Source organism: Taudactylus pleione, unplaced genomic scaffold, assembly GCF_031769625.1.
Source record: "Taudactylus pleione unplaced genomic scaffold, aTauple2 ptg000609l, whole genome shotgun sequence".
In the NCBI taxonomy this organism is placed as follows: domain Eukaryota; kingdom Metazoa; phylum Chordata; class Amphibia; order Anura; family Myobatrachidae; genus Taudactylus; species Taudactylus pleione.
Genome location: NW_028285011.1, coordinates 9,000,083 through 9,027,263, shown reverse-complemented (window position 1 = coordinate 9,027,263; position 27,181 = coordinate 9,000,083). Strand labels below are relative to the sequence as shown.

At 43.8% G+C, this 27,181-nt stretch overlaps 1 protein-coding gene across 2 annotated transcripts in view; it reads right to left on the bottom strand.

The window, feature by feature from the left end:
* TGFBRAP1 (transforming growth factor beta receptor associated protein 1) overlaps window positions 1-27,181 on the bottom strand; it is a 65,146-nt gene that overhangs the window by 20,970 nt on the left and 16,995 nt on the right. For both annotated transcript variants that reach the window (XM_088454162.1, XM_088454163.1), the window contains exons 3-6: window positions 7,707-7,901; window positions 4,695-4,849; window positions 2,249-2,331; window positions 292-633 (exon numbers count right to left, since the gene is read on the bottom strand). In XM_088454162.1, coding sequence (XP_088310288.1) covers window positions 292-633; window positions 2,249-2,331; window positions 4,695-4,849; window positions 7,707-7,901 — 775 coding nt within the window. The remainder of the gene's footprint in view (window positions 1-291; window positions 634-2,248; window positions 2,332-4,694; window positions 4,850-7,706; window positions 7,902-27,181) is intronic.

Below are 27,181 nucleotides of genomic sequence, written 5' to 3'. Positions count from 1 at the left end.
GGAATAATGGTAGAACTGTGTCAGAATGACAATACACCCATAAAATTTGGCTTTAGTTGTCATTTAAAAATCAGGTGACAGAGCATGCAATAAAGACTATAGGGTATAATCAATGAGCAGACAAAATGCTAAAACTGCCTAATATATCAGGAGACCGGAAACTTTGGAGCTAAAATTCCTACGGTTTGTGCTTCCACATGTCATACTCAGAATTAAAACAGCTCAGAATTTGCTCATGAAAAGCTCAGAATTTGTTGGATGTCACAAATGTTAGTTTGGTGCAAAGCTCACTTTTTGTGCTTCTCCAGCCAGGCTGCACTGTCTGCTATTTCACAAGCATTGTCCGAGACCAATAGATCCAGCAGGCTTTCATGATCGGCTTCTGCGTACAGCTTCAGCAAGGCTGTATCTATATCTTCCTGGTAACCGTTTGCCACCTCTGTGCAGCGGATTTCACTTAAGTAGGACATGAGGAAACGTTTGCACTTGGCAACTTTCTCCTGGTCTCCTCGGGTCAGCTGGTTGAGATCGGCATATTCATGCAGGGGAGGGTGCGCCCGGATAAATGCCGAGGACGATGGCAGCAGGAGAGGGTAGAGAGAGATGAGTTCTCGGATATCTAGGTTACTGGTTCTGCAAATAAAATACATACATAAACTATACTTTACATTCATGATAAAGCTTTTTATACAAATAAATAGAATGCTAAAGTACCACAGCAATACAGTAAGATGAAGAGATTCCCAACCAGTGTGTCCCACTGCTAGGCTGAATGTGCCCCAAGTGAAAGTTCTTGAGATAAAAAAATCTCAAGGTGAAATATTTGAATAGAGAATTAAAGAGTGTATATTGGTTATAGTTAATAATTTTTTTCACAAACCAGATTATAACATTTTAACACAGATGCGGACATTCTAACCAGCAAACATGGTAACTAGATAACTCCAAATAAAAGCTTGACAGCAAATTGTGTCAGAGAAATGACAATTGTTTTGGGTCCCTAAAGCTGGGTACACACCATATGACGATGCGACCCAGCGATGCCGCGAGCAATGTAATGATACATCACATGCGCAGTAAACACTGCACGATCAGCCGTGTGACGGCGCGATCAAGGGCGTTATTTATAATGGGTGCAGGATGTGCGGTGCCCACACAACACACACCCTGCACCCTGCACCTATACTTACTTACCATTCCGCAATCTTCAGACTGCTGCTCTGCAGCGCTGGGCCGGTGCTGCAGAGTAAAAAAAAAAATCACAGGGAAAATGGCAGCGGCCATTTTCCCGGTGACTTGCGCATGTGTTGAAAAGATGTCCCCAAGAATAAGTCATTGGTGCCATTTTCCCGGGGACTCGCACATGTGCAGTAGATTCTGGCAGTAAGCTAGAGTCTACTGCGAGAAGAGGGGGCCCAAACGGAGGATACACACAGGCCCCCTCCTCTCTTAAAACGCCCCTGGGTGCGATGTAACGTTACATGCTGCATGTAACTATACCGCATAGTTCATTGAATCGTCCCATTGGACATGCAGCACAATAGATGGGACAAAGCGATCAACGATGGCCGGGAACTATGGATAGGGCATACAGTACACACTATATTAACTGTTCTTTTCCTTTGCCGCCTCCTGAGATAGAAAATCTGTTTTGACTGTGGTACTATTCACTGCCCCTATCCTGTGTCATAAAGTAAGGAGCATGAATGTGACAACCATTTTTGTATTTTGCTATGGAGAAGGGCCCCCTAATTAAATGCATACAGCATGAAGAAACTCCATTATGTGTTACAGTGTGAATAGGCACTGGGATCATAAGAACAGATTAATCCTAGGTGACCATGTGTGTTACAGGAGATAGATATGACCACAGTGCAAGTAAAAGTACTTTACATTTTAGACCAATGTATTGTATGCATATCTATATATAAAATTGGGTTAAATTTATCCATTCTAATTATTCAAATGAAGATAAATTTGCAATGTAAATCAAATGAATGAAGACATTTTTATTATTTGGCTTTAAGCAGATTCTTACCAATTATAAACAGGGAATAAGAATAATAGCTAATTTAGTCATTTTCCTGTGAGAAAACCTGTTACGTAATAACATTTTGACCTCTGAGAAAGAGCCACAATGTCACAGCAAATAGTAAGAGATATAGGTTCCCGGTACTGCAGTGTGATAACACATTTCTACCACAGAGACACAAATATGGCGTCCAAACCAAGAGAAATGATAACTTACCTAAATAATTCTTTTGCTTCTAAAAACTGAAGCTGAGCAAACTCTATAAATCCAGCCTGTTGCAGGATTCTTCTGTACATAACCTGTGGAGAAATAAGGTCTTCACCGGTCTTCATACTGAAAATGGCAGCGATGCTTTGGAATTCAAAAGGGCGAGGGGGCAATTCAATAATCTGCAATGTGTGTCGGGAAAGTAAGATCGCCAATTTAAATCTGCCCCCTATGAGGGTGCGAGATAAAATGTTCAATATGTTTTCCCTATGATGCGCTGCTGCTCTGAGCATTCACACCTCAGTCTGAAGGCTCAATGCCAGAATCAGTCAACTATATTGCCCCTGATAGTCTTACCACACGCATTTATAGGAGGCCGCCACACCAAGAGAACTCTGTCAAACTATCATAGTCATAGGTAATTTCGCTATCGTACATGACTTTTTGTTTTCTATTTAATATTTTAGCAATATGTAGCTGCTTAGTATCAAATGACTGACCATCAGAGAATGTTATTGTACAAGCAGATTTATTTGTATTTGCTGCACTTGGTTACAACAAAAGAGAAATTCAGATCTATGCTTTGGATACATTCGCATCTGCTCAGCGCAGCAGATGAAGGTGACAGTTACAGCTTTGGAATAGTGCTACGAGATACATGTCTCAAATATCTTCTGTAGCTGGAGCAATGTGCGAGTTATAAGCAGCTACAGAGGTGGAGGGAATGGAGTGCGCCTTTAACCTTTCCAACAAGATATACAGCTAAAGGTGTGTACACACTAGATGATTTTTTTAACAATTTGCCCGATTCCGACGCATCGGAATGACAAATCGTCAAGTGTGTACGTGCTCCCGTGGGGTCGTCAGCCACAACAACAGATTGGCCCTACATGCAGCTGACGACCCCATGCAGCGGGATGGCCAGGGGCAGACATATCGGGTGGTCGGGCACTAGATCGTCTAGTGCAGTGATTCCCAACCTCGGTTGTCAAGGCACACTAACAGTCCTGGTTTTAGCGATATCCATGATTGTGCATAGATAGTTAACTATAACTGAGGTACTACTTAAGTCACTTGTGCTCTAGTATGGCTATCCCTAAAACCTGGACTGTTAGTGTGCCTTGAGGACCGTGGTTGGGAACCCCTGGTCTAGTGTGTACCAGCTGCCAGACATGTCCACTCGTTGGCGGGGGGGAGGGGGGGGACCCAGTCGCATCGTATACGCGTCGCTTAGTGTGTCCCCAGCTTAAGTGACAGCAGAAATTCCACTTTGGCTCAGTGTCTCGATCTAGCTGAAAAAGATGTACTACACCTGTTGTCTAAAACAAGATGCCTTTCTGGAAGCCACAGACATTTTCTCATGGTCTGAGAATGGGCAACTACAACTCTCCAAAAAACATTTTACACAACTGAATTGCAGTATAAAAGGGTGTTGTCATGAGATTACCTACTACAGTCTCTGGGCCTGATTCAGAGCCGGACGCTCTGACCAGAGCACTCGCTCTGAATCAGGGCCCTCCTACCTAAAATTGGAGCGGCCTCCTGGCCGCTCGCATAGCTGTGGGTGACCACCCACAGCTTATGCGAGCGGCCAAAAAGATGGTCGCGATGGTCAAGACCATTGCAACCATCGGGCTTGCGACGAGACCCTGCGGTAGGGTCTTGCTGCCGCAAGCCCAGGAGTGCTTTTGGCTCTATCAGAGCCAAAATAACTCCCACTGACATCACTAGTGATGTCAGTGGGGCCGGCCCCAGACAGTAGGCGTTCCCATGGGAACGCCTCCGTCTGGGCAGCAACGCCCCCGGCACGCTCACCATCGACAGCACGCCCCCTTTGGTGCGAGACCCATAGCGACAGCTTGGCTGTCGCTAAGCGGGTCTCGCGCATGCGCACCACGGAGCTCCCTCTGTCGTGCGCATGCGCACTAGGGCACCATCGACCCGCTTGCGAGCACTCAGCGCTCGCGAGCGGGTCTGAATTAGGCCCTCTGTGCAAATCCCTCTCTTTTCTCTGACCAGTAATGGGGTGTGGTTCAGCCTACTGTTACTGGGGCAAGTATACGTATTTTGCTGGCACAAATATTGAACTACAGTAGATCATTTCTCAGAGTGGAAAGTTTTAAAGAGACCACTCAAAAATAAAAAGGTTTCCAACAAACTTAAACAGGTTGTATCTTAAGACTGTATTTCTTTCTGAAGATTCCTTCTTGGCTATAGGAAAGTCAATTTATTTTATATAAATAAACTTGGTGTATATGGGTCAATAACATGCTGCACCAAAGTTTTTTTAAGAAAAAGACAATTATGACTAAAAGAAATCTACTATGGAAGGTAGAGGGTTCAATAGCAACACTGTAATGCATTCTCCTATGTTTTAGGCCTACTGCTTCTGTATAAAAAAAACAAAACAAAAAAAACCTTAAACATTAAGAAAAAGAAAAATTAAATAATGAACCTGAAATTTCTCCTTTGGAATATTGCGTCTAGCTCCCTTGGCAAGCACAAGAGCTTCTTCTACCCTCTGGTTTGATAGAAGGTCCTGTATTTGTTTTTCCAAAGGCAAGGAAATTAAAACATACACTCCATTACCAGTGGCTACAATGACCCTCCCTGTAAGATACAGAGAACAACAGTGAAAATAGTGAATGAAGGGCTAAATTTAAATTAGTATTTCGTAGGAAAATAAATAAGATACCTAATTAATAATTTAACACACACACATTACATCTCACCCAAATATTTGTAGACAAAAAATAAAATTAATATTTACAAGAAGAAAACATTAGACTGTAGTATACTGTAACAGCATATAAAAGATGGATAAATGAAATAACATGCTTTTTGCAGGGAAACAAAGACTGGGTTCTAACCCCCGCGTAAGGGTGCAGGCTGGTGGGTAATATATTTGTAGGGGTTCAGATGGGTGTAACTAGGACACAGGCTGGTGTGCAACTGTTGTGTGTTGGGCACAGGGTGACATGTACTAAGCTTTGTGGGAGTAGAATAGTGCCCTTTCCTAAGAATATTTGAGAGGTTCCAAAGTGATTACTACAATACTGCTGGCTCATAAGGTTTGGATTCATTTCTCAGGTCTGTGCTAGTTACAGAATTTGAAGATGTTTCCCAAGGTAATTTAAATGTAATATACAACTGTTTAACGTAATCATCAGCAGAGGAGGGCTGAAGACACTGAAAACATGGTAAATGTGTAAATCACACTGCTGTACTAACTAAAGACAACAGTGCATTATTAGGTTCTAATGAAATATAATTTCACTGGGCAAATAGAAAATAAATTAATGCCCTATACCCAGTGGCGTAACTACTATAGGTGCAGCTGCTATGGGGCCCGGACCGACCCTCCCCCTGCAGCTACGGTGCCAGGCCTCGGTCCGTGGCCCCCCTCCTTACCCCGCCCCCGCACCCTCCCCACTCCCCTCTCCTCGACTTACCTGCTCCATGGTCATGACTTCCCTGTCGGCTCCGCCTCTCCTCATTGACTGATACTGGGAGGAGCCGCCTCCAACCAACAGCAGTCAGTGAAGAGAGATGGAGCCAACCTGGAGAGGTGTGCCTGCCCTGCGCAGCGTGACCACAGAGCAGGTAAGTCTTGGAGAGGGGAGTGAGGAGGGTGCAGGGGGAGGGAGTGTGGACTGAGGGGGAAGGGAGGGGTGGGACCCGTGAAAATATTGCTGTGGGGACCCCTAGATCTAGTTACGCCCCTGCCTATACCTTTAATGGTCGGCAGAGAAGTGACTTTGCATGCACACTGGCAACCTGTAATCAAACACTTCCTATCCACTGTGTCCCGGACAAACAATATAGTGCGTACACACTGTGCAATCTTACAAACGACCAAATGATTTATCGTACCTCGTTTGGTGGTTAGATTGTTAACTGTATAATGTTAACATATGGCCTGGTCGTTCGGTAGTGCGTACATACTGCACGATTTGCCAGAAATCTTGAACGAGAGTGACAGACTGAGCTGCATGTACGGGTGACCTGAAAATGCGATGGACGATGCCACGGGAGCGTGCATAGTAAGTACACACTTGACGATGTGAGCGATTTGTAATTCCAATTCCGGCGGAATCGGGCATCTCGTCCGAGAAATCGTCTAATGCGTACACAGCTTAACCTCTTTACTGCTTATAAACAGATATTGGTTTTCATTATAGCAAAACTCCCTCTCCCCCCCTCAATGTCTCATTTAATATTTTTACATAGTTACCATACACAGTGCACTAATTTTTAACAAGTTACTGTACCCTTAAACAGTCCTGGACCTGAGGCCAGGCCCAGCAACAAGATCTATGGAGGGGCTACAGTAACTGCCTCTTTAGGAAATAATGGTAGAGCAGCGGTGTCCGAGCAAAAGATTATCACTGCTTTATAAAGAAGGATTATGTAACCCGAAGCTCCAGTGTATGCTATATACTCAGTAACTTTTCACTAAATCAAAACCAATATGCAGATTAGCTGAATCTCAAAAATTTTATAATTGGACAAATTAAGTAACTCATCATTACCCACTATGTACTAGTATTACTAATAGTAAATAGCATAAATATTCCAGCAAAAGTGCCTTGCCTTCTTCTATGTGCACTTTCCATTTAGGATGAAAAAATATATATATTCCTTTTTCTTCAATACAGGCATAACTTTATCAGTTATAAAAGAGGAAGGAAACAAGTACACATACTACTGAAGGAATAAAAACAACAGTAACAAGATAAAGGAAACAAACTCTTCCTGTTTCAATAAGGGAAATAATACAGGGCGGGTACCAATACACTTAGTACTGCTCCTCTGACTTCACATTTTCTTGTAATTTAAAACAGCCACTGTTATCTCCTAAAAAGCATTCAATAGCATTACAGGTGATAACTAGAGCTACTATATGATATACAGTTATTTTTTAATATAGCATAAATTCCCAAAAGCATTGTGTTCATTTCTAGAGTCACGCACAACTATAGGACACATTAACACTCCTGCAATGAGGGCTGTGGGATAAATGTACTATGCAGCAATTATCAAAGCCACAATACCTTCTGCCACTGGTTTTACAGGGGAAATAATATTAAATACAAAAAATGCCTAGCTTGCTTTTAATATTATTACCCCATTTAGTCCAATAACCAAAATTACAGAGGATCCGACAGCTATACAAAGTGCTGCTTAATAAATTTACCCCATGGCTTAAGAACAGTCATGTTTGTTGGTGGCAATAACATTCCATTTATCTCCTTTCAAGTTAGTTTGTTGTTGTTTTGTGTGTATTTTTAAGCCTGGTTTCATTGTTACTGGCCAGCAGGTGGAAAAGACCTCATACTTATTGTGATTTTATAACTTGAATTTAACATTATAGTATTGGGAAATGTATATTACGACATACTGTAGTCTCACATCATGTAACACTGCAGTAGACTGATAAGTAACTACAGTGACTCGTGGTTGCTACCTTCAAAATCCTGCAGGATGATGCCTTCCTTGAAGGGTAGACTCTGTTTCTGCTGCTGGTCCAGCATGCTGTGCACGGTGATGAACTCCTCATCCAGAGCCAGCACGTAGGGGAAAGATACTGCAGCTCCAATGACATTCTCCGACCAACGTACTGGGGCATGCTGGGAGATCCCGGCTACTGTGGCAAACATCCCTGCCAAAACAACAGGTACACGGTCTACATTTGTGCATTAAAAAGATAACGTATCAGAAGGCAGCAATAAAATGTGATTGCAGCAAGAAATAATCTAAAGCAGAAAGGGGGTAGGCTGAAACGGAAAATAAGGAAGCACATATTTAGAGAACATGTAATAAATAATAGTCTTCCACATGGAGGGAGTGAAAACAATAAAAAATGCATAGAAGCCACAAAAGGCTATTTTAATCACATTTAAGAAGTTTCTGTAAGAGTCAAAAGTTAGATATTATTTTGCATTCTCTGTATGATCTGAGGCCTGATTCGGAGTCACACGCAGCTCCATATGCGCCCATTTTTTATTTTTAGGAAACAGCACACTGTGCAGTAGCAAATAAACATGTCTCTGTGTATCGGACTGATCTCAGCCATTTCAGTTGTGCGTATGACAATGGGACGCCTGTTTCAGACGGATCTCTTGCACCCAGCAGGATGTAGGTGTCAGTGCCAATAATAATGATGACAGTTGCGACTGTGGATGAAAAAACAGTGGGCAGTGCAACTACACACATGAAGCCGTGCACACACTCATATATTAACATTCCAAATCTTGCTACAGTGGATGTCTGGACTTGCAGCTAATTTTCATGCGACTCAAGCTGGGTACACACTAGATGATATGTCGCCCGATCTGGCTGACATATCGTCTATGTCGGCAAGTGTGTATGCACTATAACCGACCATACTCATTCCTGCGGGATCGTTCATTGCATTGACAGATCAAGCCTACATGCTGCTCAATCTGTCAATCTGATGAATGACCCCATGTTTGTGGAGGTGGCTGGTGAACAACATAACGTGCGGTCGTTCACCAGATCGTGCAGTGTCAAACGACAGCATGATATGTCGGTCACTGTATCATGTGTCGGCCGGGTAAGCACATCGTCTAGTGTGTACTTGGCATCATACTCAGTCTTGCAAGATCTGCCAACTAAAAGATCACCAACGCAAAAACAGAACTGGTGATAAAAGCAGGGGACAGCCACCATTCAGGAAATAGCATTGTAGACAAATGTGTTAAACAAACTTTTATTTTACATGGTTGCAGTTATTTCAGTGGCCACCCAATTCAGCCCCTGAAGTTGATCAGGTTGCCCTATCAAGGCTTAGTGTTCCTGCGGCCCCGTGCCCTTTTAGGGAGATCCACACTGATTTGATAATTAGTGCTGATCTGGACAAAACCCCAATGTTGAGAGCGGGTGCAGCTATTACCCGCCATCTCCAGGCAGGTCCGGACACTAGACCAAAAACAGTATGCTGCAAGGGGCACTTGGCAGAATGAGCCCCGAGGTCTGCTGTGAGCAGGTGCTCTAGACTTATCTCTGACTGCAACAGAAACCTCGTACCACTGCATAACCCCGATGATTGCACTGTTTGGTGGCCAGTGTTTGTCTCCTTCTCTGCTGGAGTATGCCCACTTCCTTTGTGGGGCACTGAATGGGCATGTGGGGTGGTCTTAGGGCCTGTGTGAGCATGAGCATTGACGGGGTATGTGGGGTGATCCTAGTGGCACTGAATGGGAAACAATTAAAAATACATATAATACTATGAAAAAATATTAGTGACAATTCATAATATGCCACACAGCTGTCGCCACGCGTCCAAAATTGTGCCCTTCAAAATTGAAATGTGCCCTCCGCAGTGAACAATACACCATAAAAAAAAATCATAGAGTGAACACTAACTGTTCTACCTAGATGTCTACAGCAAGAAGATCCAACCAACGACAGGCATATGTGGATAAAGAGGAGGAAATAGCTGCTATAGCCAGGTTGCACACACATGTCTATGGCCAGACTGGGCAGATAGTCATAGCGCTGGCTAAGCAAACACATTTTTACTGATTTTGATAGTATCATATTGTTCTGGGCACATATATGAGTTGTGCTATTTTTGGTGTAAAGTGACAACATTGGCCATCACTGTCATAAGATGTGGGAGCACCATGTCATCGTGGTAAAGAATTGCTGCTATTACATTGCAGCCTCATCTGGTATGTACATACATGGAAACCTGAGACATTCATATTGCCATCTAGGGATGTGCCTTATGCAAAATGTTGGGTGTGTAATATATATTATAAACCAGCCCAACATACCAAGCAAAGTCTGGCACTGTGTTTACATGGGGATGTAGTTATGCCTCCAGTCTCAATACCGATAGGGAAATCCCGACAAGGGACTTAAGATACCGAAGCCCATCCTAATCCTGACACCGGAACGCCGAAGGACGTCAGCCCAAATTAGGTAACTCCAGGGTGCCCTTAGCGTTAGCCACGGGAGGGTTAGGGGGGGGGGGGGGGAGGGGAAGTATGTAAGTATACTTACCCGAACCCTGTCGGGATACCAACCATCGGGATGCTGCTGTCGTTATTCTGGCAAGAGGCATCCTGACAGCCGGCATTACATAGCCATTCCGTTTACATATGCTGTGCAGTTAAGCTATCGTTCTGTTATCAGTATTATATGACACAAGAGACTTTTTAATATCCTTCAATAATGTCACAAATGAAGAAAGAAAATATATGCAATCATGATTGCAACTTTTTTTTTTTTTTTTAAATCTCTTTATTTTCATACCTTTATTTAGAATAAGCTGTAAAAATATATACATATGTTTGTGGGTTGAGTACGGGATCGCGGCGGTTTGGAGCCCGGCAATCAGAATAACAGCTGCATGCCAACAGTCAGAATCCCAACACCTGTAGTTAAGTACCCCAACACTGCCCCTAACCCATAACCCTTCCCGCAGCCTAGCCCTTACCCTCCTTCCCCCTTGCAGAGTAACGCTAACCCTACCCCTAGTACCTAACCCTAACCCCTAGCCTAATACTTACCGTCAGGATGTCAGTGGTCGGGACTCTGGAGCTGGGATTCCAACTGCTGTCTGGATTCTGGCACTGGGATACCGAATAGATCCTATATTTGATAATGTTGAATGTATTTACCAGAACTAGTACCCTTAAATTAATCCAGGCATTGCTTCCATACATACAGCAAAGTATCGGTCATTTATATCAGAGTTATGATCAACAAAATAAGGTCACTTTGCCTGCACATAACTACTTTGTGCCTTGACAAAAACATGAAAAACAGCGTAAGTCAGAGTTTGATCTCTCTAAATATCTGTTGTTTAAATCCAAGTTTTAGTTCCTACAAAAGAATAACAGAAATAAATATTTGTAATGTTAATTATATGTATAATAATCAATGTCACAATAAATAAACTATCGCATCTTTCTGTGCCAGCTGATGATAATACTGGCAATGAGGGTATGACAAATACATACTTTCTCATTACACTGTACATACAGATGGCAACAAATGTCATTGATTTAAGTGTGCATGTTACATCCTGCTGTAAATATTAAGAGAAAACTGAATTACTACTAAAAAATAAAAAACATAACCAACACTGTTTCCATTCAGAATCTTCTGTCAAACCAGATACATTGTTTCCAATAGCTAGATAAAACAAACCAGATACATTGTTTCCAATAGCTAGATAAAACAAACCAGATACATTGTTTCCAATAGCTAGATAAAACAAACCAGATACATTGTTTCCAATAGCTAGATAAAACAAACCAGATACATTGTTTCCAATAGCTAGATAAAACAAACCAGATACATTGTTTCCAATAGCTAGATAAAACAAACCAGATACATTGTTTCCAATAGCTAGATAAAACAAACCAGATACACAATTTTTAAGAAGGTTCACACAATATTGTTTTTTGATGCACTTAAAGCTCTTCCCCAAGCAATTGAACTATTGGCATTAAATCAGACGCTAAATGAAGACTGTATTGATTGTAAGTTTGTATGAGCAGGGCCCTAAACCCTTTATATTCTCTACATAATTATGCACACTTTGAGTTTGCATCTATGTAAATTTTATAATGTCAGTATTGATCTGTACTTTTGTTTCTTGCTGACAGTTTTATCCCCTTGTAAGGTGCTTAAACCCTTGTGGAGCATAATAAATAAAAGTTGATAATACACAGATCAATATGGAAACAAATTAGCTTTTGTGGCAGTACCAAAATAATAGCACTACATTTTTGGACAATAACTGTAAGTAACCTTTGTAAGTTAATATACTTGAAGGGCAGCTATTGTTCAGAAACATAGTGTTATTCTGCTGGAATCAGCATAACAAATGCATATATCTCACACACTTAAAGCAGGGGTGCATAGGGAAATAGTGTTATTTTATGCCACAATAATAAATAGTGTTCATTCTAGCACCCTGCACCTGTCACAACCTGTGCAGTTCCTCTTTCCTGCCTGGGGTGTTGCTCTCTGCTCTGGTGCTTCTAGCACACTGAGCTGATATAACAAACTGCTAAGATATAGACCAGTGTGTGCTAGAAGCACCAGAGCTGATTAAACGGGTTTAGTGCCCTGCACGGGTTGTGACATGTGCAGGGTGCTAGAATGAGCACTAAATGATTGTCACTGCCACTTGTTAACAAATAGGGCCCCAGACTCTCTTGCGAGACTAAACTCAGCAATTGGGCAGGAAAGATCTGAGTGGAGCTCATTCATCCTGGCTCGCTGCATAATTGACCTCCCTGAGAGAATGCTGGACCTCACTACAGCTGCAGGAGTCCTAAGACAGATTCACATTCAGCAGAATGCAGGACAGACACTTTGGGACCAAGGACACCAGAACAGAAATACTGTAGTAGTATCCCAGGTTGCCATATATCTGTTCTGCTTCCTGTGAGCTGCAAAAAACGGCCTTGAAAGTAGCCTGTACAACTGACTTAAAAGAATAAGTTCACCAAAATCTAAACATTTTGCTTTGGCTAGTTAAGGTATACTGAAAGGTTTTTCAAACATCCAACTAGCCAAATTGTCTGTCCAACTAAAACTGTGCTCCACACAATGGGCCTGATTTAGAGACGGACGCTCTGCAAGAGCACTCGCTCTGAATCAGGGCGTTTTGGGGGTTTTTTGGAGCGGCCCCCAGGCCGCTCGCATAGCTGTGGGTGACCACTCACAGCTATTGCGAGTGGCTAGGATGATGGTCAAGACCATCGTGACCATCGGGCTTGCGATGAGACCCTTGGAAGACCCCAGAGAGCTTCTAGCTCTAATAGAGCCAAAAGCTCTCCCACTGACATCACTGGTGAACGCCTCAGTTTGTGAAGCCACCCCCCCGCCACACCTACAAAATGGGGCGAGCTGTCGATCAACATTGACAGCCGCCCCTTTTGTAGTGAGCCACGGAGCGAGTGCTTTTTGCGCTCGCGTGTGCGCACTGGGCCACCATCGACCCACTTGCGAGCGGGTCTGAATCAGGCCCACTGAACCAACTTTTTCTGCAGGCCAGCCAACTGAACGATATAAGATATCACAGAAGGAGGCGAACACTGGCTGTCTACTACGGCTTGTTCAAAATAGAGAAAAAATAAATTGTTTAAATAAAAAATGTGTGGGGTCCCCCCCAATTTGTAACCAGCACTGGTAAGCTTTATGCTTAACAAGGGGGGGGATTGCTCACAACATTTTTGCCCACGATTTTAGGGTAACCAGCACTGGGCTGAAAACTCCTATTTTTTATTCTTATTTATTTATTTATTACAGTGCAGTAGTAGGTGGATAGTGTTCACCTAATTCTCTGACAGATCGTTCAGTCGGGAGAAAGTTCAGAACTTTCGCCATACACTGAAACAATAGTCAACTTGTCAGCAGAAATCAAACAGCAGAAATCAAACATCACGAAACTTGAACAGTTTATTTTAGTTTATTAGTTTTGTGTTATACCAATACTTGTGTGACTCTTCCTTATCGCATTTTTTTCTGTATATGTTGATAAAACTTGTTTTGCCTTGAAAATACCAATAAGGGTGAAACGCGTGTCAGATCGCTGCACCGCTGTTGTCTTCCCCATTAATAATAATGCTCTTGGAAAATATTTGAAATATTTTGAATGAAGCAAATACATGAGCAGACATGACAACATCAACTGTCCGAATAGCAATAATTAGCTTTAAAGATACAACTCTCATAAGGATGCAAAATGTAAAATTACAAATGGATTCCATTGTTATAAAAAAAAATGATAAAAATTGATTATCCTCATATTCTACCCCTTGAGTGCGCCATATATACTCACTACCCCATGAGTGCACCATACATACTCACTACCCCTTGAGTGCGCCATACATACTCACTACCCCTTGAGTGCGCCATACATACTCACTACCCCTTGAGTGCGCCATTCATACTCACTACCCCTTGAGTGCCCCATACATACTCACTACCCCATGAGTGCACCATACATACTCACTACCCCATGAGTGCGCCATACATACTCACTACCCCATGAGTGCGCCATACATACTCACTACCCCATGAGTGCGCCATACATACTCACTACCCCATGAGTGCGCCATACATACTCACTACCCCCATGAGTGCTCCATACATACTCACTACCCCATGAGTGCGCCATACGTACTAACTACCCCATGAGTGCGCCATGCGTACTCACTACCCCTTGAGTGTGCCATGCGTACTCACTACCCCATGACAGCGCCATATATACTCACTACCCCTTGAGTGCGCCATACATACTCACTACCCCATGAGTGCATCATACATACTCACTACTCCTTGAGTGCGCCATAGATACTCACTACCCCATGACTGCGCCATACATACTCACTACCCCTTGAGTGCGCCATACATACTCAGTACCCCTTGAGTGCGCCATGCATACTCACTAATCCTTGAGTGCGCCATGCATACTTGCTACCCCTTGAGAGCACCATGCATACTCACTACCCCTTGAGAGCGCCATGCATACTCACTACCCCTTGAGTGCGCCATACATACTCACTACCTCATGACTGCGCCATACATACTCACTACCCCGAGTGCGCCATACATACTCACTACCCCTTGAGTGCGCCATACATACTCACTACCCCATGAGTGCATCATACATACTCACTACTCCTTGAGTGCGCCATAGATACTCACTACCCCATGACTGCACCATAGATACTCACTACCCCATGACTGCGCCATACATACTCACTACCCCTTGAGTGCGCCATACATACTCACTACCCCTTGACTGCGCCATGCATACTCACTACCCCTTGAGTGCGCCATGCATACTCACTACCCCTTGAGTGCGCCATGCATACTCACTACCCCTTGAGTGCGCCATGCATACTCACTACCCCATGAGTGCGCCATACATACTCACTACCCCATGAGTGCGCCATACATACTCACTACCCCCATGAGTGCTCCATACATACTCACTACCCCATGAGTGCGCCATACGTACTAACTACCCCATGAGTGCGCCATGCGTACTCACTACCCCTTGAGTGTGCCATGCGTACTCACTACCCCATGACAGCGCCATATATACTCACTACCCCTTGAGTGCGCCATACATACTCACTACCCCATGAGTGCATCATACATACTCACTACTCCTTGAGTGCGCCATAGATACTCACTACCCCATGACTGCGCCATACATACTCACTACCCCTTGAGTGCGCCATACATACTCAGTACCCCTTGAGTGCGCCATGCATACTCACTAATCCTTGAGTGCGCCATGCATACTTGCTACCCCTTGAGAGCACCATGCATACTCACTACCCCTTGAGAGCGCCATGCATACTCACTACCCCTTGAGTGCGCCATACATACTCACTACCTCATGACTGCGCCATACATACTCACTACCCCGAGTGCGCCATACATACTCACTACCCCTTGAGTGCGCCATACATACTCACTACCCCATGAGTGCATCATACATACTCACTACTCCTTGAGTGCGCCATAGATACTCACTACCCCATGACTGCACCATAGATACTCACTACCCCATGACTGCGCCATACATACTCACTACCCCTTGAGTGCGCCATACATACTCACTACCCCTTGACTGCGCCATGCATACTCACTACCCCTTGAGTGCGCCATGCATACTCACTACCCCTTGAGTGCGCCATGCATACTCACTACCCCTTGAGTGCGCCATGCATACTCGCTACCCCTTGAGTGCGCCATGCATACTCGCTACCCCTTGAGTGCGCCATGCATACTCGCTACCCCTTGAGTGCGCCATGCATACTCGCTACCCCTTGAGTGCGCCATGCATACTCGCTACCCCTTGAGTGCGCCATGCATACTCATACTTTCCCTTTTATGTTGAAACTGATAGAACAGTAATATTTTATTTACATGGTCTCCTCCGATCCAGAGGGTCTCAATATCACCGTGCAATCAGCAGACTCGCTTTCTGCTTGGGGCAGGCTCGTCAAACTATTTCTGCTTTGCCAAGCTCGTGAGCAACACTACAGAAGTTTGAACATGTCCATCCCAAGACATTCAAATGTTTTCACCAGCGGCTGAGACTAATGGGCACCTGACGGAGCAATTCAAGTGTTGCTCTGTTCTTGCGCGAGTAGCCGCGGATGGACACATTTCTGCTCGCACCCTCCTGAGGTGGGGTTCAGAAATGTGCGTTAAGTCTGTGGTATGGGCGCTCTAACCAGGACATGCACGATATGCCATGGGAGCCCAAAAACAATTGAATATCACACCGAGATCTCCGATCACTTTAGACGGGAGATTGGGCACGGTGAAACAATTGAATCGTCCCAATTCAATTGTGTTTTTGGGCGTCTTAACTAATAGGAATCCATCAGACCAAATCAATTGTTTGTCCGATAGATGCCCATTAGCCACGGCAGACACATTTAGGGCCGGATTCAATTAGAGGCGAAAAGTTGCGGCTGGCGAAATGTCTTCGCCGCTGCCTGTTTGGTTGCGATGTTTTAGCGTACTTTCACTATGCTGGTTCCCATTTCTCGCCCTATTCAATTCCAATGTATGCAGCAAAAGGCTGAAACTAGCGAAAAAGACAGCTTGTTTTTGGGGAAATCAGTCTGTACCCCATAAAAAGCCTAACTGACCCTGGAAATCAATATAGAAGTGTATTAATAGCCCTAATAAAAGTATTTTTGTTTTTTAAGGGGCTGTTATTTGCATAAGAGTGGAAAAATTATAGAAAGCTTTTTTTTGTGCAAAATAATTGCTCTAGTAAAATTAGTGGTATATTAAAATGGGTACTAGTATATTTTTGTGTCTCTAAAATGTATTATAAAAATCTTTAAAAAATACACCTGCTGCAGCCACCTGCAACCCAAAAAACACCTGTCCCATCCATACAGCACCCCAAAATACACGAACTAATACTTAAAACCCATTTTCAAACCCTTTTTAAATTTTCACCCCAAAAATGACATGCCTTTTTTAGGGGGTATTAAGATAATTTTTTTAAATGTTTGCCTAATTAGTCAATAGGGGGCTGTCCAAAGGGTTCTGAACCAAGTCCCCACATTTTTAGTCAAAAATAGGGATTTTGCACTACTTTTCTCCTGCCTTTGGTTGGAGAAACTTTTTCGCTTGTTTTTGCATATGGAGTTTTCACACATGCGAAAACGTCCTGGAATTGAATAGGGCGATACTTTAGAATGTTGAGAAAACATCACATCAGCGAATGTTTTTCGCCGATCACGGCTTTTCACCTCTAATTGAAGACGGGCCTTCAGTGGCGTAACTAGGGCAGGGCTGCAGGGGCTCGTGCCCTGGGCGTCGTGGGACAGGCGGCGCCGCCGCCGGCCATGGTACAGGCCCGCCCTAGTCAGCCAGTGTAGTGCAGACCACAGTGAGTGCGGTCCGCACTATACAGTTACACACACATCGCCGCCGGCGCTGCGGCGATGTGTGTGTTTCAGCAACCAGCGAGAGTCAGACAGACTCTCATTGGCTGCTGAACTCACTGCCAGAGCCGGGCTGGAGCTAACTCATGAGCTCTGCCTTCCGTCTCCTGCAGTCGGTGATGGGAGAGACATTGTGACGTCCCTCCCATAGTACTGAGCGGGAAGACGGAGGAGCAGACAGCGGCGGGCACGGCAGGTCAGTGTTTTCTATTTTGTGTTTAGGTCTGTGTGTGTGTTATGCTTTGGGCATTACTGGCACTGTATCACTACTGGGAGCACTGAATAGGGAGGACCACTACAGGGGGCACTGTATAACGGGCTCTACATAGGGGGGGGGGGGGATCACTACTGGGGGCCTGCATAAGGGGGACCACTACTGGGGGCTTGCATAAGGGGGACCACTACTGGGGGCACTGTATAAGGGGCCCTAATGGGACCCTGCATAAGGGGGACCCATACAGTGCATCCGGAAAGTATTCACAACGCTTCACCTTTTCCACATTTTGTTATGTTGCAGCCTTACTTCAAAATGGAATACATTCATTTTTGTCCTCAAAATTCTACACACATAACCCCATAATGACAACGTGTAAAAAGTTTTTTTTGAGATTTTTGAAAATTTTATTAAAATAAAAAAAAAAAAAAACACTAAGAAAAAACATGTACATAAGTATTCACAGCCCTTGCCACGAAGCTCAAAATTGAGCTCAGGTGCATCCTGTTTCCACTGATCATCCTTGAGATGTTCCTACAGATTAATTGGAGTCCACCTGTGGTAAATTCAATTGATTGGACATGATTTTGAAAGGCATACACCTGTCTCTATAAGGTCCCACACTTGGCAGTGCATGTCAGAACACAAACCAAGCATGAAGCCCAAGGAATTGTCTGTAGACCTCAGAGACAGGATTGTATCGAGGCACAAATCTGGGAAAGGGTACAGAAAAATATCTGCTGCTTTGAAGGCCCCAATGAGCAGTGGCCTCGATAATCCGTAAATGGAGGAAGTTCGAAACCACCAGGCTGTCCGTCTAAAAAGAGCAATCATGGTAATAGGGCCCTAGTCAGGGAGGTGACCAAGAACCCGATGGTCACACTGTCAGAACTACAGCATTCCTCTGTGGAGAGAGGAGAACCTTCCAGAAGGACAACCATCTCTGCAGCAATCCACCAATCAGGCCTGTATATTAGAGTTGCCAGACGGAAGCCACACCTTAGTAAAAAGCACATGCAGCCCACCTGGAGGTTGCCAAAATGCACCTGAAGGACTCTCTGGTCAGATGAGACAAAGATTTAACTCTTTGGCGTAAATTCCAGGCGTTATGCTTGGAGCAAACCAGGCACCGCTCATCACCAAGCCAATACCATCCCTACAGTGAAGCACGGTGGTGGCAGCATCATGCTGTGGGGATGTTTTTCAGCGGTAGGAACTGGAAGACTAGTCAGGATAGAGGGAAAGATGAATGCAGTAATGTACAGAGACATCCTGGATGAAAACCTGCTCCAGAGCGCTCTTGACATCAGACTGGGGTGACTGTTCATCTTTCAGCAGGACAACGATCCTAAGCACACAGCCAAGATATCAAAGGAGTGGTTTCAGGACAACTCAGTGAATGTCCTTGAGGGGCCCAGCCAAAGCCCAGACTTGAATCCAATTGAACATCTCTGGAGAGATATGAAAATGATTGTGCATCGACGCTTCCCATCTAACCTGATGGAGCTTGAGAGGTGCTGCAAAGAGGAATGGGCGAAACTGCCCAAAGATAGGTGTGCCAAGCTTGTAGCATTATATTCAAAAGGACTTGAGGCTGTAATTGCTACCAAAGGTGCATTAACAAAGTATTGAGCAAAGGTTGTGAATACTTATGTACGTGTGATTTCTTCATTTTTTTTTTAAATTAAATTTGCAAAAAAAAAAACTTTTTACACGTCATTATGGGGTATTGTGTTTAGAATTTTGAGGACAAAAATGAATTTATTCCATTTTGGAATAAGGCTGTAACATAACAAAATGTGGAAAAAGTGAAGCGTTGTGAATACTTTCCGGATGCACTGTATGTGGAGAAAAGAGCAGTGTTAGAGACTGTTATGCGTAGGCCTTACCACCACGCTGCAGGAGGCATTCCGGATCAATCCCTGGAAACTGCACTATATTCTGTAACATTTTGAAAGTGAATTTTCCTACAAGTGATGCTTGTTTGCAATAAAATCAAATCAAGTAGAAATGTGGTCATCGCTAAAAATTCTTCCTTGAATCATGTAGCCAGATTTGCAGTATGAATTGAATTCTTCCCATCTGATAATACATCTTTTTCTATACTTGGAAGTGGAGATGCACTTAGATTGTATCCAGGCCATATGATAATGAATGTCGAGCAGAAGTGATCTCCGGTACCGATTCTTACACAAATTGGCTTTAGAATATTTAGGGAGGTGGGCCAGACATGCATTTTGCTTTAGGAGAGGTCAGTCATCCTTCTTTTTTTTATGCTTTGCTTTTCTGAAGAGTTTGAACGTCACCTATGATATATTTCTTTTAAATGTGTAATATATTGTTTTCTCTTCTATAGATCTTTAGCAGAGTGTTTAACTTCATGATTTCATTACAAAGCAGGTTTAGCTCATTGGATGCACACTCTAGAGCTGAAATCTGTGGAAATGTTCCCATTATGATCTCCCATGCCGCTTTCATGCTTTGTCAGTTAGCACATAAAATATTTGACTACTCTCAATCTTCTCTACGACTACATCTAGTTTAACTACTGACATGCGCTGCTATATGCTCTGTCTGTCCAGGTATAATACTTCTGTCAAGCTGAGGTATTGTCATCACAAGCACCACGATTCCCTCAATGTCCATCCTCAGATTCTCTCAAACAATATCTGCTAGGAAGCAAACAGTATTATGGTCTGAGGGATCTATTTACTAAGCAGTGTTAGGAGACAGAGTGAAAAGTGATAAGAAAGTGATAAGGTGCCAGCCAATCAGCTCCCAACTGTCATCTCACAGGCTGTGTTTGAAAAATGACAGTTGAGAGCTGATTGGCTGGCACCTTATCACTTTTCACTGTCTCCTAACACTGCTTAGTAATAGACCCCTGAATCATTTAATAGCTTCCTGTGACTATGTATTGTCTGTTATTGACAATGGCATCCAAGAAGGAAATATTGCTCTTGCAGGACCTTATCAATATTTCCCTGATCTTTAGGTCTCATCTCGTCTATAAATGAAGATGCAATATGTACTTCACTTGAGGAAGTTGATTGGGTAACCAGTTGTGATGCTGACATTATAGAAGAAGCAGTACTCCTGGATAGAGAATGCTGTAACAGTGTCATCATCACTCTTCCCCTATGGGCCTATTTATCAATACTGGGCAAAAAGAAAAGATTCTATAGCCACTCGTCACAGTGGGGAACGGTATGAAATCCCGATGCCTGAAGATCCCGACAGGAGTGGTAAGTATACCATTTCTACCCTTCTTCCCTCCCCCCCACCCTTCCCCAGCCTCCTAACCATCCCTCTCCGGTGCCTAACCTTTCCCCTAGTGTCGAAGCATAACCTCCCCCCGGTGGTGCCTAACCCTAACCCTCCCTTCCCGCACCCTTAACTTAACCCTCCCAAGTGGGTGCCTAACCCTAACCTCAGCCCAGTGGTGCCTAACCCTAACCTCAGCCCAGTGGTGCCTAACCCCCCCCCCCCCCCCTCCCTGTAGCCTAACCCTCCCTGGGTGGTGCCTGATCCTAATCCCCCCATCCCCATCTACGTGGACAGTGCGCTACTTACCAGGCTCTAGATGTTCGGGATGGCGGGGGTCAGGATGCCAATGCCAGTATCTTGATCTCCTTCGGGATATCGGCGTCGGCATTGTGCCAGGCGGCGGGATTCCGGCATCGGTATATCGATGTCCGGGATCCCGTCCGCCGGCAAATTGACTACATCCCGTCACGGTGATAAAACATCTCTTTCAGGCCAATTTACCAATAAAAATACTTAGCTCCCTGGTCTGCAGTGGTAAAAGTACTCTAACTGCTTCGCCAGCCAGTCCATGTTCCCCTGTGCATCTGGGACCCGGCCTCCATGGGTTACACATGCACTAAACATTAGTAAATAGAAAAGTACATATTGTTTTTTATAAATTTATACACATTTGAATTTATTTTAGTAATAAAGCATTCTTTTCTTTGCCATCTGGCCCCTAAGGTGGTGATAGAGATCAGAGGATAGCGGCGACATTGCATCGTCAAATAGGTGATAGTGGAGACCTCCCAGTGATGGCTGACGCTGGCAATACACAGAAATAGCTTTTGCTAAATGGAAATCTCCAGTTCTGGTTTTACCAAAGAGAAGCTTTTCTGTACTCAATAAATACACCTTGTACTCTCTAAGAAATGTTTACGCTTGTTCACACCTGTCCATTATTAATTTGTTCTTCAGTCACCAATGTCTGAGAAGCGCATTAATGATGGCATAAACAGTTTCTAAAGGGATCATTCCCACTACTGCATTTAAGCAAATTTATTTTTAAAACACAACATGACATATTGCTCATGCATTACCACATGGCTACCAGTACAATACATACACTGGGCGGAATTCAATTGTTTACAGCCCCTATCGCGCCCGACGGAGCTATTCAATTCTTGCTCCTGTCGGACGCGATCAGCTGCCAGCGCTACATTTCAGCTCGCAGCCCCAGGAGGATGAGAGCTGAAATGTGCGAAAAGTGACCTGTTTGGGCCCAGCACTTTGGTCGGGTTTAGCTGCTTTACGCGGCTAAACCCGACCTCTATGGGCGCGATCAGCGCGAAAAACTGCAGCAATTGAATAGCAGCCCGCAATCTCCTGTCACTTTAGACGGGGGATCCGGACCGCATAATCAATTGAATTCCGCCCATTGTGTTCTAATTGACTGGTAGAAGCACAACACATAAAAACATATGGATTTTTTTTTAAAAAAATGTATCACTATATCTGAAATTATGTGGGAACCTGGCATCAATTTCTTCTAGGCATCTCTTACATACAAGGGTGTGTGAGGTTATAAAACAAAGGTATATAGTGCAAGGTTCCAGAAATGTCCAAATGGAGATGCCCAGCTGCATTAGTTACATTAGTGCCAACTTCACAAGTAATCCCTCCCATGTTTATGAGACTGGAAGGAAAACTTGTGATGTCAGTGGGCATGACATGCACATCACTTCCACCACCATATAGTTGAATTCTCCCCATAGTGTAAGTCTGTAAATTCAGAATTAACGTCCACATATCACCAACTAGTAGTATTTGGAAAAGATATCTCAAAATAGATCTCTCAAGTGGAAAGTAAAAGGACAGATCCCTTACACCGGACCATGCAAAATGTTCCTTTCCTTGTGCATGTAGTTAAGGCATGTCCTGCACTCGCGCCCAGCACCAAAGACCTACTTCAGGCATAATTCTGCCCAGGAAGGTGCGAGCAGAAATTCGCAATAAGTGCAGCTGGGTGGCCAAAAAAATTAAATAGCTCCTGGTTACTTTAGACTGGAGCCCAAAACAATTGAATTGGCATATAAGATAACAATTATCAGGTTCCTACTTTTTTTTTCCTATTACGCCATTGATTTTCAACTGGAGTGCCGCTGACAAGTCTCGGGGGTGTCGGTGGCGGGCGGTTTCTAAGGTAATCACCTGTCTGGGTTTACTCCACACAAATTATTCTGGACTGTCCAATTATAATGACATATTCAAGCTGATTTGTGCCCTAGTGATAGAGCTCCGTTACCATGGTGCCGGCCAATCAGTGCGAGGCTGCCTGTCTGCTTGGCCAGTGCCTGCTCTATTTTTGGCTAGTGTTTGTGTTGCACTCCTGGACAAGTGCTCCCATATACTGTGCACTGGAGCCTATACACCTCCCTTCTACTGTCCGAAAACAGTGGTCTATCATCAGATAAACGCCATTTGGTCCCCACTGTTGACTCAAGGACAAGTTTCTATTTTATAAAAAACATGATTGAGATGATGATTTGCCAATCACACTATGGGAGGAATTCAGCTGTTTATCTGCTCCCACAGCAGCCGTCTAAAGTGAGGGGCAATATTTAATTGTTTGTGCCACTAGACATAAGTGCCACGTGCAACCATTACTTATCGAAGCAAAATGCACTGGAATTAGCAGTGTATATTGGTTAAACCCATGCAATCTACTGGGCGCTCTGCCCAAATGGCCCGACTTTGGCTGGATTTCTGCTTGCCACCTCAGGAGGGTGTAAACTGAAATAATGGGAGCACACGCCAATGGCACACACAATTGAGTATTGCCCGTCACTTTAGACAGGAACTGAATTCACCTCCAAGTACAAATATCTCACTAAAAAAGGTAGTTTGTTTTGTTTATATTATATATTTTGTATGTTTGTTTAATGCGCCTATATTTTTTATTATAACAACAGAACTCTTGGGAAGCTGCTCTATTGGAGAATTGACTAGGGCTGTCACAAAATAAGATACTGTATATGACTTGAGAGGTGCCATCACTGATAAAAGGTTGAAAACCATTGTATTAACCCAAGGGTGTTGGGAAGTGCCTTGTTAATCAACTGCGCTGACCAGGCTGTGACGGGAACCCAACGCAACTAGTTTCCGTATTTTGGTGTCAGCGGCTTAGCCTGGTTCTAATTGACATGAATATCATCAAATTGGGCTATGGAGGACTTTGATGCCTTTCAACACACATGACTAGGCTTTAAAAGAAATACTCAAAGAAAAATATAAAACACTAATAAACACAGACATCCCTTGTGGACATCCTTTATAGACATTACATATATTACATATATTAATGAAAGCTTAGAGCTCTGTCAATTCTCTTTCTTCTATGCTGTGTCAACCCCGGGCAAGTTCCATTTCCCCCTCTTCCTTTCCATTTCCCGTTATTTAACAATATTGACATTTTTCAATATATGAGCATGTTTTATCTCTAGCATTTTACATGTTTTCAATGTTTCTGTCCTCGCCATCATTGGGATATGTCTTTTGCCTTTATTTTTATCTCTGCATTTATTTCTCATTGTTATTACCCCCCTGTATTGTTAATTTGGAAAATAAATAAAAATCTTTAAAAAAATAAAATAAAAAATAGACTAAAAGGAAAACACACCTCAAATAGATAATCATATCCAGAACAAGAAATAAGACAACTTTCAAAAAACTCACAACAATCAGCAATCTCTATATGTTTCTCCTACAGCTTTCTCCTTATACACTATGGGGTCAATCCAATTTGGTGTGAATTGAGACTTTGGGCCTGATTCAGACCCACTCGCGAGCGGCTGTCTGCTCGCAAGTGGGTCGATGGTCTGCACTGAGCATGCGCACGACGGAGGGAGCTCCGTCGTGCGCATGCGCCAGACACGACGAGCGAAGGACTTTCCTTCGCTCGTTGTGTCCGATCAAAGGGGGCGTGCTGTCAATGTTGATTGACAGCACGCCCCCTTTGGTGGGCGTGCCGGGGGCGTGGCTCCCTGACGGGGGCGTTCCCACGGGAACGCCTCCCGTCAGAAGCCGGCCCACTGACATCACTAGTGATGTCAGTGGGAGTGATTTTGGCTCTGATAGAGCCAAAATCACTCCGGAGCTTGCGGTTGAAAACCTCAACCGCAGGCTCCGGCTCGCAATTTCGATGGTCGCGATGGTCACGACCATCGCGGCCATCAAAATGCACGCTCGTATAGCCTGTGGGTGGTGACCCACAGCTATACGAGCGTCCAGGAGGACGCTCCATGAAAATGGAGCCCGGCCCTCATGCAGAGCGTGCGCTCTGCTCAGAGCGTACGGCTCTGAATGAGGGCCTTTGTTTCTTGAAACTCGCAGACTTTGCAAGAATGCGCGCTCCCGAGAGTTCTCCAATCCAATTAAAAATGCCTATTCGTAGTACACGCAACAGAGACTGCTAAATGAGATGTGAGAGAAGTGCATGAAAAAGTGGGGAGACCATCCTGGACCCCCAAAATTGATAATTTTGTTAGCAAGACCGTATAGAATGCTGTTTGTGGGCATTAGGAAGGTACTGTAGGTTTTTAAATGGTGTCAAATGGCTGATGTGCGCTCTCTTTTTTTTTTAATGCAAAAAAATTAAAAGAGCAAACTTTTGTTTAAATCTCAAGCAAATTGAACGAAAAATGCAATAAAAAAGTAGGGAAATATAGGGGATTTTGTGGTACATTGAGGGCACCTTCAAAATTGTGAAAAAAAAAATATATAAAAATTAATTTTCAATTAAAAAAATATTGTAATTATTTAATTAACGAAAAAGTTGATTTGGGGGTGATTTGAGGACAATTTTATTTTCTCCCCAAAAAATGACATGTAATTATTGGACTAATTATGCTAATTGGAAAATTAGGGGGGGGGGGTGCGACATTTTATCCTTAAAATAATGATTTTCCTTTCCATCTCTCAAATGAAAAAATGCAAATTCAGTCTGACTGGTTCAGTGCGAGTTGCTAATTGGATTGCAAAATTAATTTGCTATGCGAATTCGAAGAGAAAATAGCAACTCGCACATCGCAATTCGCACCTAATTGGATTGACCCCTTAAACTCCTCACAAAATTAGTGAAAAAGAAAGTGGCCAGATGTCTGTTTCTATGGTGTTGTGCTTTCAATAACAAAGAGCACCATTACATGAATATCTATTACACAGCTTCGAATGCACAGCTATTTGGATAGAAACCGGCGCCATAGAGAAAATTTTTAATCCGACAGGGTTCGACTACAGATTATATTTAAACATCAAAAATATGAGATATGGTAAGAACTTACCCTTGTTATCTCTATTTCTACGAAGTCCATAGGGTTCCACAGGATACCTTGGGGTATAGGCGATGGCGGCAGACATCGGGCACCTCAGAGTTAATTTTTCAGCCTCCCAAGATGCACTGGAGTCCCTCTCCTATACCCCGCCCCCGAGCCAAGGCAATCCAGTTACGTAACAAGCCATAGGCTGGAGGAGGAGAATAAAGAGAGAGAAGAAAGTCTGGAACACACAAAAATCACATTCTAACCAGAAGGAGACGACGGAAAAACCAGTGACCAGAACAAAGCCCATCTGCAGTACAGGTGCGACAGGGCGGGAGTCCTGTGGAACCCTATGGACTTCGCAGAAATAGAGATAACAAGGGTAAGTTTCTTACCATATCCCATATTTTCTACTTCAGGGTCCCCAGGGTATCCACCCACTGCTTGGGGGATGTCCCAAAGCAGTATCCTTTAAGGGTGGGGACGCTCCTGTGCTGCAAGGAGAATCCGCCGCCTGAAAGAAGCATCCTGAGAGACGAAGGTATCAAATGCATAATACCTCAGAAAGAGCTGAACAGCAGAGGTACCACAGACCGAGTAGAATGAGCTTTAACAGAGGATGGTACAGGAAGGCCATCATGAATGTAAGCCTCAGAAATTGCCATGCGAATCCACCCTGCCAAAG